Raw genomic sequence first — 12,996 nt, forward strand, 5'->3', positions numbered from 1 at the left:
TGAGAATCGCGACACCAAACTCGCCGTCCGAAGAAAATCCCGTGCTGCTCCTCCAGTAGCAGGTCGCGCTCCTCATCCCGATAAGCTCCTCTTATTATCCATAGTTCATAAAGTAGTTCTTGCTATAGACTATTCGCTCAAGAAGGGAAGGTGCTGGGGGCACTTTCTACATGCTTCTCTTCCGATTGAAGACCACAGGCTGGAATAGATAAAATAAAGAACACGTATAATTCAAACCCCTTGAACTCTTAGCAATTGATCGCTTAAATCATCCCAGATAGCACAACCTTGTCGAGATAGATAACTTGGTGGTCATGCTCAGCCAAGGGTTCTTCATATTCTAACTGACTCGGAAGATACTGTAGCTAATCAACTGGATCGGCCTTATATTTGAAGCAATCCGATAGTCGGAGGTGGAGGTAGAGGAAAGATACGGTCACTCGGTCCCTTGTACAGGGCTTCTTCATCAGGATCGATTCGACGACTGCTTCACTTTTAGCACTATTTTTCACGATAACTGCACGAGACTTACAACAGGAATTTCTGATTATTATAGATCGCTTGGCAGATTCTCTCTTTTTGCTCCATCTCAAGCTTAGAAATTGGATCCATGGCATGCAGAACCCTGGTATTAAAGGCCTCCTCTTTAATGCACTGACTAATGTGTTCAAGTATTCGCGGGTAAAATCCTGCAGACGCCCAGTCTAATAGGCAAATACTATTGTCGTCTTTCCAAATAATATTCCTTGGCGCAATGTCTAAATGACAAAGCACTAGGTCGCAAGGTTGAAAAGTAACCTGGCCTTGGCCTTCAAAGAGTCGGCTATTAAACCACTCTTCGATTTGCGAGACATTTGTGATGGTTAAATCATTCGTATCGGGCCAAAGGATGCCAGTAGAGGGACCGCCGCTTAAGCTACCAGGGAGATTTCTGGTAATAGAACGGAAATGCCGTAGAATGTTTGCGATTATCTCGACATGGTGTTCACTAACGGAATCGATCATTCTTCCTTCTATGTAGTCCATTAAGATGTATCCCCAGCCCGAGTTGTCAGTGAAAAAACGGTGCACCCTGGGAACTTGAACAATACTAGAATCCACTAATTCTAGAGCTTTCATTTGGTTCATCGCCTCGTGGGAGGAGACACCAGGGCCGAACTTCACGACTAAATCATCGGATATTTTGATAACACGATTGCCATACTTTGAACCTCCTATAAACTGAGATTCAGGACAAGAACGGCAAAGATGTATCAATGTGGGATTTGAAAATTCATGGGAAGACATTGCTAGATTATACACAGAGAGAAAACAACAAAACGATCAATGATACCATAGGGAAACTTGCAAGGTCGACCGACCAGTTAGGCGAGTGAGGTGGCATACTTAGTCATGTGACATGGATAAAATATAATCCGACTGATTTTCTTATTACCAACAAGGGACTCTTTAGGATACGGTAACTTACTAGAGTCTAGGAGGCAGATAGCAAGAGATGTAAAGCAAATTTCTTAAAACTTTGCATGTTGAAATGAAAAAGCAAAGCTCAGAGTCCCTAAATGCTGATCTCCGCTTGTGTTTGCAATATAAAAAGCCCGACGGGCGCAAACCTAGACTGCATCTCTCCCTAATAGGTACCTAGCTAATAGAATTCACCTTCAACCCAATTTATCTGCAGAGGATCTTTCCCAGGGCGATAAAGATACTGAAGAAATCCCCAGAGGTTATTGGAAGTTCCTGAACCAATATATCCTTGGTCTTCAAGATCATATATAACAACACGACTATAGCGCCATCAGCAAAATCGCAAAATTAAAGGAGAATACTCACACCCAGAATCGGCAGCCAGATCCTCCGCCGGAGAAGCAATATCGATGGCGATTACGATCGTAAATAGATCTAGCCACATGTAGAACTTGGATGGGTTGGACAGCTGGATAATCCCAGTAATGCAAGGCTGAATTTGTGAGCAGATATTGTAAATTGGACCATTCAAGTCGTCCCTCTATCTCCTCGTACTCTGTCGCCATATTGACTCGCACAGAGCCCTCATCCTGAAGAAGGAGGTATATTGACCAGTGATTATCCGACTGGTCCAGAGCGTGTCCAGTATGTACGACGACCCTAATTTTCTCCACCACTCGGGTATCCTCTCGAGCTTGAGTTGCAGTTAGAGGTGCCATTTTTTAGATATTTGACCAAGAGAAAAGGGAATGAAGAATGGAACGTCCTCATTTATTCCGTGAAGCCTTATGTCTGTGAAGTCCAGGATTGCTATATAGATAGTGCCTGAGACAATATAGATTACCCCTCATTCTAGTGTCAAACATATCTATCACATGACACAATAGCAAGAAATTAGTAAATTAGTGTCCTAATTATTTCTCCATGTGAAGTAATGATCTTAAGAAACTCCTGTCTATAACAGTTTTGATAATAATGTAAATGCAATAAATTTTAATAGCGATAACATTATTAACCTATGTGAGAATAGAGACTGGTTTTCACCCCTACCGGCATGCATATTGATCAGGGATATGTGTTCTATATAAATATGGAAAGCTTAGAAATAAATAAAACGATAAAAGAAGCGAGAGGGCGGGAAAGATCAGAAATAACAATGAAATCTTTCTATTTTTCATAAAAGCATCTGGCGTCGGGTTGAGTCGAGACTCAAAAGTGTCTAAGACATTATCTGCAAGGGTGCGGAAACTATGGAGGCTATACAAAGGGTAAAGGGATCCGACAACGTATGCAACTCGACAAAATATATCATAATTCCTCGGGGTACGCAAAAGAATCAACAGAAATCCAAAGAATTTAGTTTCCTTTTCTTTGTTTTTTACTGAATAGGAGCATAAATCGTTAGATAGACCCTGTGACAATAATGCTCCCATTTCAACCTACCCAACGTCTTCATTTAACTTTACATTGTGGTGGCATCGCTATCGCTGTTTTATGGCTCTATGTCTCCTACCTACAGCTTTATACTAAGCATGGTCTAAAGTTTATAATAACGTACGTGTATTTAAGCTCTTTATCAGTTTTCTGTTAAGGCTAGAATGAATCGACTTTCTTATCAACAATATAATATCTGTCTACATTCAGGACAGAGGTAAAAATCTCCTATTCTTCTGAGGTAATTGAAAGAAACGAACTTCTAATCTGATAAGTAACGTTAGCCGCATCTTTATACCCGTTCTTAGACAAAACGTCTCATCCCCGTCCCTGATTCTTCTAGCTTCCAAACGAAGAGCTATCTAAAACAGTTTCAGGTGGCTAATAAGTGGCTACACGCTAACAATATCATCTTTTAAGACCTGCTAGATTACCAGAAGTCTCTAGATAGCCTATAATATGCTTTATAATCCTTCAAATAGGAATCAATCGGAGGAAACAGTGAGAAACAGTTGTTAAAATTGAAATATCTTTGTTATTACGTTGGTCGTGGTTCTTGAAAGAAAAAATAGCTTGCGTCTCAGCGCACATTCGCTTGTTAAGATCTCCTTTACTGGCAGTATTCAACCAAATCTAGAGTAAAGCTCGCTGAGCTTGAATTTTCTAGCAACTAGCCCAGCTTCTTTATCTCTGTGGGTGAAGCTAGAAAGGCGTGGGAGAAACCCGACAGAAAGGCCTGCCTGTAGGCAGGCTCCGACTACAAATGACCCAAATAGTTATTCACAAAGAGAAGGACAAAGATCTTCTGAAGAGACAATAAGTGAATAGAGCCTTTGTTTGGCTTTCATAGAGATGAATATCGAGAAAGGCGTGGGAGAAACCCGACAGAAAGGCCTGCCTGTAGGCAGGCTCCGACAACAAATGACCCCAAGTAGTTATTCACAAAGAGAAGGACAAAGACTTTCTGAAGAGACAATAAGTGAATAGGTCCTTTGTCTGGCTTTCATAGAGGTGAATATCAAGATGTATTTATTACCTGCTGTAGTTGTATCGCCAGATATTCAGCTCAAGACTCTTCTGGCTTTAGCTACAATCGTTGATATCTTCTTGAGTAAGTAGAAAGAGCTTAATGCGCATTCTACGTCCATTTGGTGCTTGACAGAGGCTGACAGAGGTATAGCATTGTGCTACCATTCTAATTCGACGAGACCGCCCTGCTGGGAATCAGCCAAGATGACCGTAAGTATGCTCGGATATCACAATCTCAGACTAATACATATTGATCCAATCTGTTACAGTATTTCAACAGGCAAGTCATTCGCCAATATCTGGATAATGTCAACCTGATGACCCGGGAGGATGCTGTGGATCAGCTGTGGATCAACATTTTGCGCTACTATTTCAACGATCTCGATTGCTTTGGGATCGAAGCCCAATCCAGGCCACACCAAGACTGGGACTATAGATCCAACGTAGTCGTTGCAAACGTGAGGAACTATATAATGGCAAAATTCCTTTTCGTCGAGAACAAGCGCAGCTCTCTCGAAGATGATCCGAGAATTTGGGATAGTACCCGCGACCAATTGGAAGACTATATGCTGGGGGCTCGAAACGATCAGGGCAACATACAAATCATGTTCGGAATTGTGGGCATTGGGAATTTGGCTCGCTTTTACCAGCTCCCAATAAATGGCACAGCCCTCGTCCCTTATGGACCGGCTCGAGGTCTAAACATTGAACACGACGCTAACACGATCGAACGCATACTTCAGCTTCTGGTGAGGGATTATCGTTAAGTTATGATGGGGAAAACAAATGAATGATCGAGATATGGCTCCTAGCCTTCTATTGCGACTGATATGACTCCGAGACTAAGAATTTCATTCTCGTAATTCTGATATTCGTGCTTAGCTTTGAAACACTTAGCTTGTAGAAGAAGGGATTATCTTATTAATGCTTACCTGAACTGCATAAAATCCAACAACAGTTGTACCCGGCGCGGGGTCTAAACGCTCATATGATAGCGTCTGTAGTGTCTGTTCATATTGTTCTCCGTACTTCCTTGGGTCCTTCAAGGAAAGGGACCGCCCGCGATTCGTAGAAATCTATTATACAGGGCTCAGTTAGTATTCAAGGAGAGGCAAATCTTGTCCATGCGTATGGATAGAATTTCATATACCTTGTAACGAAGTGGTACACCCTGCTTAAAGCGATGATGAGGGTTTTGATCACTAGTAGGGACTTGGACAGCAACCTGAAGCGAATCAATCCTTTCTCCACCTGGTCCATCAATAAAAAACATAGACTCTTTTTCGATAAGATACTCATCGATAAAACCAGATGGATTATAACCAAGACGAAACGTGACACATGGAAGTTGTCCGTCCTGGTAAAAGAATTTCATCCGGTAGGAAAGCATATCAACGGATATTGCGGTCAAATACGCGAGTTCATGACCGTCAGAACCACCAAACAGAGTCCAGTATGCCGGCTGATATCCAGAAATTAATGGATCTTCTCCCATAAAGGACCCCTCATTCAAGCATAGATTTGGTGGAGGGATATGGGGATACCACAGGGCGTTCTGCCTGAAATCATCCTGTAGACTTTTTTTCTCGGCAATCGATACCCTTTTTCCTATCGCTATGCTGATCATTTTATATTGCTATTGGAAGTCGTCAGCTACATATGAGAGCGCAAGACATGATGGCAAGTCAGATTCAGGGGTAGGAGAAGATGAAGACAGGGTTAAACAGACTGACATCAAACGTAAACTCAAGCGCATCTATCTCCACATCTGATACCAGTCGACTGGTTATACAAGCCCTATCGCACTGCAGGTGCCATCTTGGATCGAAATCTGTGGGGCTTCCCAGCCATTGCGAGGAGTTGGGAGTCGTTATAGGTTTCAGTGCGCGGATGCCTCCACTGCCTACAGCAACTTCAAAGCCTCTTAAAGACCGAATAGCTAGCATAACATGCTCGCCTGGAAGTTTATATCCAACGCTTATCATTGAGTTATCCTCACGGATGAGATCCATACCTGTTATATACGTTCTGTCTCTCTCGTGCAGAATAGACGCCCTGATCCCTGTAAGGCATTGTGGGATAGAGATGGTTTGCTTATACGATGCCTCCAGGTAACGGTAGGTTTTGGAAACGATAGTTTCATCGTCAGGAAATATAGCTCCTTGTACCACCTTCCACTCCCAACGACGGGTTCGCTCTTCCTCAAAAGTCATAACTCTATGGTCTTCTGCGGTGGATTTCATAGTCGCGGTGGTTTTTAGCCACTGGTTCACATCCCAAATTTCCTTTCTAATTCTGAGTTGATCGACGTGAACCGGGATCTTATCAGCGGCGCGGTAGAGAAGCCGCCAATCCACAGTCGGACAAGATTTTCTCTTTGTGGGATCAGTGAGTAAATAACCTAGAAAACCACAATCTTGGTTTACATAGAACCGAGTCTTCCAAAAAGTCTGACTTGCAAATATATCGAGCATTGCTCGCGAAGCAAGACGGAGGTTAAACATCTCCGCTGTTGATAAGTACGTTGCTATCTCCTCTCGGATCTCAAATGGAAGTATTCCCAGAGGGTCTGCCATGGTACTTTGGGTTCCATACAGACTATTAGCTACTCTTTGCTTTGGTTTCTGGATGACAGTTGTAGACTGCACGACGTCCTCGATGGTCGGAACGTCGCATGGATCAGGCTTTCTGCAATGAAAACGAGATACATCTATCGAGATTCCTCAGCATTCATAGAGAATCTTAATATAGGCCAATCAAGGGAAGTCATCACGTACTACGCATCTTTAGGAGCACGGGACAAACCTCAAAAAGCCGGTCCAGACGAAGTTCCCCTGGCCCAAAATGCTCCATCAGAAGGTTCCAACAAGCCTCATGGAATAGGAATGCGTTTTGTTCGATGTCATCCGGTGTCGGCCATAGGTGGATGAATCCACCGTGACAGATGGTATCCCACCGCGCAGTTTCTTCGACAGGAAGTACGAAGCGTTTGCGATAGTTCTCGTTGAAAGCGATGCCGGAGAGTCGAATCCCGTCCGAGGCCACGTATACTATATATGTGCGGGTTAAAGACCGGTCTCGCCATATTTCAGAGGCAGCGGTACTGATTGAAGTATAGATGCCTTTTGGGTCACTTACTTGCTCGAAACGTCTGGACCCAAGCTGGTCTCCACCCAACACTGAGTCCACAGGATACACAGCATCTAATGGCTACTCCTGGCTGGATATCCATCTCTGAGCAGAATGAAAAGAAGTATGAAGGAATACTAATATTTTATTGTGGCGATAACGACGATAACTAAATGTTATGCTGGACTATCCGCAGCTTGCTCCTGATAGTTAATACCTAGCTTTTCATTTTTCGTCGAGCGGCTATGCCAACAGATTATATCTGTTTGAAATTTCACCCACCATCTTAGCTCTATCATAGTCATGATTGCGTCAAGTCCGGTTGATGATACATTAACCTGTCATCGCGAGATGACAGAACAGTATCACTCTATACTCGCTTAATTTACAAAAGCATCAAGACACCCACCAAAGTAACCGAGTTGGAGGTTAAACTCCGTTGAGGGCATCGATCCCGAGGGAGGAGAGTCCGATAGTCACCTTGGGTCATATAAACCCGGTCCGGCGGATTATTCGCTCACTATCGTTTATTATCAACTGCTGCCTTTCTCCCATTTGCTGCTAAGCAAGATGTATAACCGAGTGTTGTGTTGAGGTCTATGAGACGGGAATAAGGGGTTTCTTTAACTGCCCTTGTTGTTGACTGCGAAAACTCAGCTCTCAGAAGTTCGGTGCCTAGCGAGATATTATGTCGTCGTTCCAGATAAAGCGGACACCCCTGCCATCTCCATGATCCATTTTCCATTGGACTGTATCCGCAACGCAGAAGCTAACTTAATTTCCTTGTGGAAAGATTGCAAAAGCTAAGCCTCCGAGCCCAACACTCTCGGATCTTCAGTCGCACTCCGAAGAGCCTCTTCAATCTGAGTGTGAGGCGTTAGCACTTTAACACTGCAAGCTGTTAGGTAATTGTAAGGAATAATAGTTAAAATAATTATCTAGTGAATAGAGAAAGAAGCTTAGGCATAAGCTAATTGCTGTCTCTGACAGTCTGCATCACAGGAACGCGTCCACGGGGTCACACGCGCGGAGATTCCGCGGAGATTCCGATGATCAGATAAGATAACCCACCAGAAGCGTGGGTCTCGGCGATCAGATAAGGAAATGATACATGTAAATCCGAGGGATCGAAGACCGCACGATCTTTTGACAACATTCATCTGTCCTTAAAAGGGTCGCATCTGACCTAGCTTCTGCTGAACGAGTCACTAAACGAATCATCTGAACATAAAAACCTATATTCGGCCGATTTGCACTGAAATCCGACAGATGACCGAGAGAGCTTGCGGTTGCATGGGTGTGATTCGGCCGCTTTCGGAGCTAGCAACGAGGATTAAATGCGAGATTGGATTCAGAATCACTGGGGCCTAAATAATAACCGATATTCATTCATGTCAACTCTGTCTTCCACAACCAGGACACTTTCCCATAAATGAACCGCATCCATATCCGTTGGATCCAGTCTTGACTCCGCGAAGATTTTATTGATTCACTCATGCGAAGCAGCTACCAGCCATGATTTCGCAAATCTTCCTCATAGCTAAGACTATCTGCGTGGCGTTCAGCACTTCCTTCAGCCGTCTGAACCTGTTTCTTTCCGCGCTCCGTCACCGCCTGACCTACCGTGCTGATCCTGATGCACAAAATATCGTGATTATCGGCGCCTCTTTTGCCGGTTACCAAGCTGCCAGGGATCTTGCAAATGCTGTCCCAACCGGCTATCGTGTTGTTATTATTGAAAAGAATTCCCATTTCCAATTCACATGGGTGTTCCCCCGGTTCTGCGTTGTGAGTGGTCACGAGCATAAGGCGTTGATACCTTACGGCCCGTACCTCACGGGAGCACCTAAGGGGTCATATGAATGGGTACGAGGTCGGGTTTGTAAAATCGAGGCACAAGAAAAAGGTGGTTCTATCGAACTTGCCTCGGGAGAGAAGATCAAATACGCATATTTGATTTTCGCAACAGGCGCGGAAGCTGGGGCTCCATCGCGACTGGGGAAAGAGAGTAAAGAAGATGCGATTCAGGTATTTAGGAATCAACAGGAACGGTTGAAGGCAGCGAAAGACGTTGTTGTCATTGGAGGTGGTGCCGCAGGAGTCGAGATCGCTGGAGACGCAAAGGCTACGTTCCCTGAGACGAACGTTACATTGGTCCATTCAAGACCCGTTCTATTGAATACATTTGGTCCCAAGCTGCAGAAGCTTGCTGCTACTGAGCTAGGAAAACTTGGAGTTAATATTTTGCTCGAGGAGAGACTGCAGGAAATTGACGATGCTACTGGTGATGTGGTCCTTAAGTCAGGCAAGAAGATCACCTGCGATTGCTTGGTATGTCATTCTTATCTTGCCATCTTTGCAGTTAAGATATACCGCAAAAGAGTACGAAGTAGGCGACTAATTTAGATATACAGATTAAATGTGTCGGCCAGAAGCCTTCTTCCAATCTTCTCACAGAGATCTCTCCTTCCTCGATCTCACCATCAGGGCATATAAAAGTGCTCCCTACGCTCCAAATCGCAGACCCGACTTACAGAAATATCTTCGCTATTGGCGACGTAACAGATGCACCGATCAAGAATGGCCGATCCGCAGTGGAGCAAGGCCAGTTTGTGTCGAAGAACATCGTCCGTGCGATTAAGGGGCAAAAGCTCCAAGATTACCACGCCCAGTGGTGGGAAGGATTGACGGAGGTGACTCTAGGTTTGGTCAGTAACATACCTTCTTCTCGTATTTGCTTTTTCTCACTACACTTTATAAGATGTCTCCAGCTGACCATGGCCGAAATATAAAAGAAGAAGAAAGTTGCTTATCTTAATGATGGCTCAACTGAAATGACCTTTTCAACTAGCACCAAGGATCCTGCACTTAGAAGTGCACAGTGCTGGCGTCTCTTTGGCGTGAAGCCATATGATGACCCCTCGGACACAGGAGCTAATGAGAACTGAGATCGAAATCATAGATTTGGCTTTTTCTAGTGTACCTTATTTGATATTACATTGACTATATTCAACTCCCTGAGAACAACTGAACTATTGATCCGCTTGTCAAAACTGCTGGGTGTTAGCCACCAAGAAGACCACTATCGTTGTACAGCTTCAACACCAACACCTTGCGAAGGATACATGCTCAGAATTTCTCACTCGTGACGCATCTCGTAATATTTACCAGGAGCCAGGCGAGCATCTTTGCTGTCACAGTTAAGCCTTTGATAACGAGGCCCAGGCTCCAGAATAGGAACCGCAAAACTGCACGTGTTGGACCGGGCAACTTCTCTCCCTCTCTCGAGGAACCCTTGCCATATCGTCCATACTTCTCCAAGTCGATCTCATCAACGACGATCTGTTTCTTCTTTGATTTTGAACGACCCCAGAATCTGGAAGAGCGGCGATCGTTGTCTTTCCCTTTTGTCTTAGTCGACTTGATTGGTGATACCGGATCTGTCTTGTCCCTGGCATCATCCCTCTCAGCAAGCGTGGTAAAAAATTTACCCGTATATCTAGTATCGCTGCTAGCTGATGACATTATGGAGCGTCTCTGAGGACGTTGATCCGATCCGTAGAGCTCCATATCAGCTAGCATGTGATTAGTAGCTTCGTCGGAGACAGCTACAGCAAGGATCGCTGCGACCAAGGAATCCACAGCATATAGGGACGGAATGGTGGCTGCTATCAATCCAGCAGAAATGGACAGGGTCATTGTGCCAAAGTCAAGAGACGCCAAAGGGTCATCAACGTCTGTGAGAGGAAGAGTGGATGTTCGAGGCGAAGCAGCAAGATGGGCTGCTTCAACAGCACTGTCGGAGACTGGATTTGTAACCACGATTATTGGAGGCTGTCGCGTACCGCTACCATCTTCTGATGGTCTATAAACAGTAATATGAAGCGTTCCCGGATCCCTAGTTTGGACGGGAGACAGTGGGATCCCATCATGGCCGACAAGGGCTGCAATCTTTCGTTTTGCGAGAGCCGGATGACGCAGTTCATACCGCTTCTGGTTATTATTCCATACCAATCGGCATGATTCATGAGCAACTGCTCGTCTAATGGCATCCGTTTCTACCTCAACAGCCTCCGTAGGTGCTAAACGGTTTTGTCTGCTGAGCTCTGCCGCCTGATCAACAGCAAGCATTGCTGCTAACCTTGAGAATATCAGCGTCAGGAGGCCATCGTTAGGTGGCTGGCGACGGTTTCGATCTTCCAAATTAAGCATCATGACGGGCACGCTCTTATTAGGCTTGCGAGGATACGTCCTCGTAATTGCTAATTCGTTTGTAGAGAACGTCTGCATTGCATAAAATGGCACGTGCGGGTCACCGAATGTAAATGTGGCTGGGTCAATCCTATGAAGCACGTCAGGTCCTGTTCTTCTGTAGTTCGGTGGTGTACTGAATCTTAACTCACCGTGTCACCCGAAGATTGAAGGTCCCAGCCCTATTTTGAGGCTTTTGCCCATTGGCAATTTCCCAGAGAACCTCAAGGTCTTCTGCGGAAGAGTAATGAATAGTCGCATTGTCAAGGGCATCATCGGGAAAGTTCATCACGCTTGCTGGCACAGTTTTTGGACCGAGGACAAAGTCAATCTCTGCGGGTTGCGATACCGCGAGTCTGTCTTGTCCCCGAGATGCATTAACCGGTTCGATATCCACCGGATAGTAATTTTGCTCGGATAGAGGCAAATCGGGATTGTAGCGTGGAAATATGGATCTTATCGGAACAAAAGGAGATTCTGGAGACCTCGAATCCGATTGAGGTGAGGTTGTCCTGTGCTGAGAAACCCCAACACTGCCCGCGACCAATGTGGTGGAGCTTGACTTTGCAGTATACGACTCCGGCGATGTCTTCTTTTCAGAATGGCTCTTCGGACCTCCAAAGCCACGATCGGGTTCAGCGGGCTTAGATGGTAGCGATGGCTCAGGTGCTTTAGCAGGAGACGTCGACGACTTCAGATGAACCCTCTGCGGTGGCTGTATAGAATTCGTTTCCTCTATTATTCGAAGAAGTACAGCTTCTGTATCCTTTGATGCTTTGATTTCCTCTGAAGAAACAGGACTGTGAGGCTTTTCTTCTTCCTTTCGTCTTCGACTGGCCCTGAGGAAGGGATCGGTACCGCTCCTCTTTGGTGAAGAAGGAGGAAACAGTTGAAACTGTGCCGCTGGAGACATCTCGAATATAATTAGATTAAGATAATTCGTCAGTGGTATTGTATCTGATATAAAAGTAATAGAGCCCAGCTCGTTGTTGAATGTCGAAGACGCCCAGCGCTCAACCAGTGCCTAAGTATAGAATACTAAAATAAATCAAAGAAAGTCAAGAGTTGAGAATAGAGGGATTTGCGAACGGTAAGCTCATCGATCAAATCGACCAGGAGACATCAGAGGAGAAACGAGTAATTAAAGGCCCTTTCCACGGCGTGCAACCCCTCATAACCAAACCCAGTTTCTCAACTGAAATCACGGTTGTCGATAGTCAACATCGCAACTAATGGGAACCATCACGCCAGCCCTGCACCTTGGCGAAGTAGCGTGTTCTATAACAGGCCAGAACCTGTGAAGGAAGTTAGGAAATAACAGGCCCATATTCGCGACTTGGTGTGTCTTGATGGCGATTCGAGGATCTCACCCCGTTGATCAAGGCGGGCGGTTAAGCAATCTGCTCTTCGTGGGGATGATTGGGCGAATCCGTTGACAGTCACCCGGCTAGAGCTTTAGGGGCGGTAAGGTACAGCACTCACAGCAATAGCCATTCCCAAATATAGATCAGATGGGGGAATAATTGGCCTATGCTGGGTGCTTTGCTTATCCAAGTTATACTTAGGAACGGCGCGGATTAGCCCACAAAACAGACGAGGCTTTATGCTTACTAGATACACCAAGGATGTTCGCGATCTATCGCCACATATATGCCATTGGACCCCGGGGAGTGAGTTACCTTGGCGCCA

At 45.1% G+C, this 12,996-nt stretch overlaps 6 protein-coding genes across 6 annotated transcripts; 2 read left to right on the plus strand and 4 right to left on the minus strand.

Annotated features, from left to right (window-relative positions):
- Positions 1–75: 75 nt before the first annotated feature.
- On the minus strand, positions 76–1,556 carry C8Q69DRAFT_326573 (kinase-like domain-containing protein). The gene is made up of 3 exons (XM_028627423.1): positions 533–1,556; positions 288–484; positions 76–239 (listed from the first exon to the last, which is right to left on the minus strand). The coding sequence occupies exons 1-2, from the start codon at positions 1,285–1,287 to the stop codon at positions 385–387; spliced, it is 855 nt and encodes a 284-aa protein (XP_028483164.1). The 5' UTR covers positions 1,288–1,556; the 3' UTR covers positions 76–239; positions 288–384.
- Positions 1,334–2,284, minus strand: C8Q69DRAFT_473883 (hypothetical protein). The gene is made up of 2 exons (XM_028631079.1): positions 1,831–2,284; positions 1,334–1,784 (listed from the first exon to the last, which is right to left on the minus strand). The coding sequence occupies exons 1-2, from the start codon at positions 2,181–2,183 to the stop codon at positions 1,643–1,645; spliced, it is 495 nt and encodes a 164-aa protein (XP_028483165.1). The 5' UTR covers positions 2,184–2,284; the 3' UTR covers positions 1,334–1,642.
- Positions 2,285–3,921: 1,637 nt separating this feature from the next.
- On the plus strand, positions 3,922–4,694 carry C8Q69DRAFT_522996 (hypothetical protein; the record flags this gene model as incomplete). The annotated part of the gene is made up of 3 exons (XM_028633559.1): positions 3,922–4,009; positions 4,079–4,137; positions 4,197–4,694. The coding sequence occupies 3 exons, from the start codon at positions 3,922–3,924 to the stop codon at positions 4,692–4,694; spliced, it is 645 nt and encodes a 214-aa protein (XP_028483166.1).
- Positions 4,695–5,618: 924 nt separating this feature from the next.
- On the minus strand, positions 5,619–7,130 carry C8Q69DRAFT_446307 (hypothetical protein; the record flags this gene model as incomplete). The annotated part of the gene is made up of 3 exons (XM_028629121.1): positions 5,619–6,637; positions 6,705–7,030; positions 7,066–7,130. 3 exons carry the CDS (start codon positions 7,128–7,130, stop codon positions 5,619–5,621), a joined length of 1,410 nt encoding a protein of 469 aa, XP_028483167.1.
- Positions 7,131–8,424: 1,294 nt separating this feature from the next.
- C8Q69DRAFT_326592 (putative mercuric reductase) lies at positions 8,425–10,095 on the plus strand. The gene is made up of 3 exons (XM_028627424.1): positions 8,425–9,387; positions 9,471–9,764; positions 9,852–10,095. Exons 1-3 carry the CDS (start codon positions 8,572–8,574, stop codon positions 10,002–10,004), a joined length of 1,263 nt encoding a protein of 420 aa, XP_028483168.1. The 5' UTR covers positions 8,425–8,571; the 3' UTR covers positions 10,005–10,095.
- Positions 10,095–12,491, minus strand: C8Q69DRAFT_326598 (proline-rich protein). Its single transcript, XM_028627425.1, has 2 exons — positions 11,460–12,491; positions 10,095–11,398 (listed from the first exon to the last, which is right to left on the minus strand). The coding sequence occupies exons 1-2, from the start codon at positions 12,218–12,220 to the stop codon at positions 10,186–10,188; spliced, it is 1,974 nt and encodes a 657-aa protein (XP_028483169.1). The 5' UTR covers positions 12,221–12,491; the 3' UTR covers positions 10,095–10,185.
- Between the last annotated feature and the right edge of the window lie 505 nt (positions 12,492–12,996).

This window comes from Paecilomyces variotii (assembly GCF_004022145.1).
Source record: "Paecilomyces variotii strain CBS 101075 chromosome Unknown C8Q69scaffold_9, whole genome shotgun sequence".
NCBI lineage: Eukaryota > Fungi > Ascomycota > Eurotiomycetes > Eurotiales > Thermoascaceae > Paecilomyces > Paecilomyces variotii.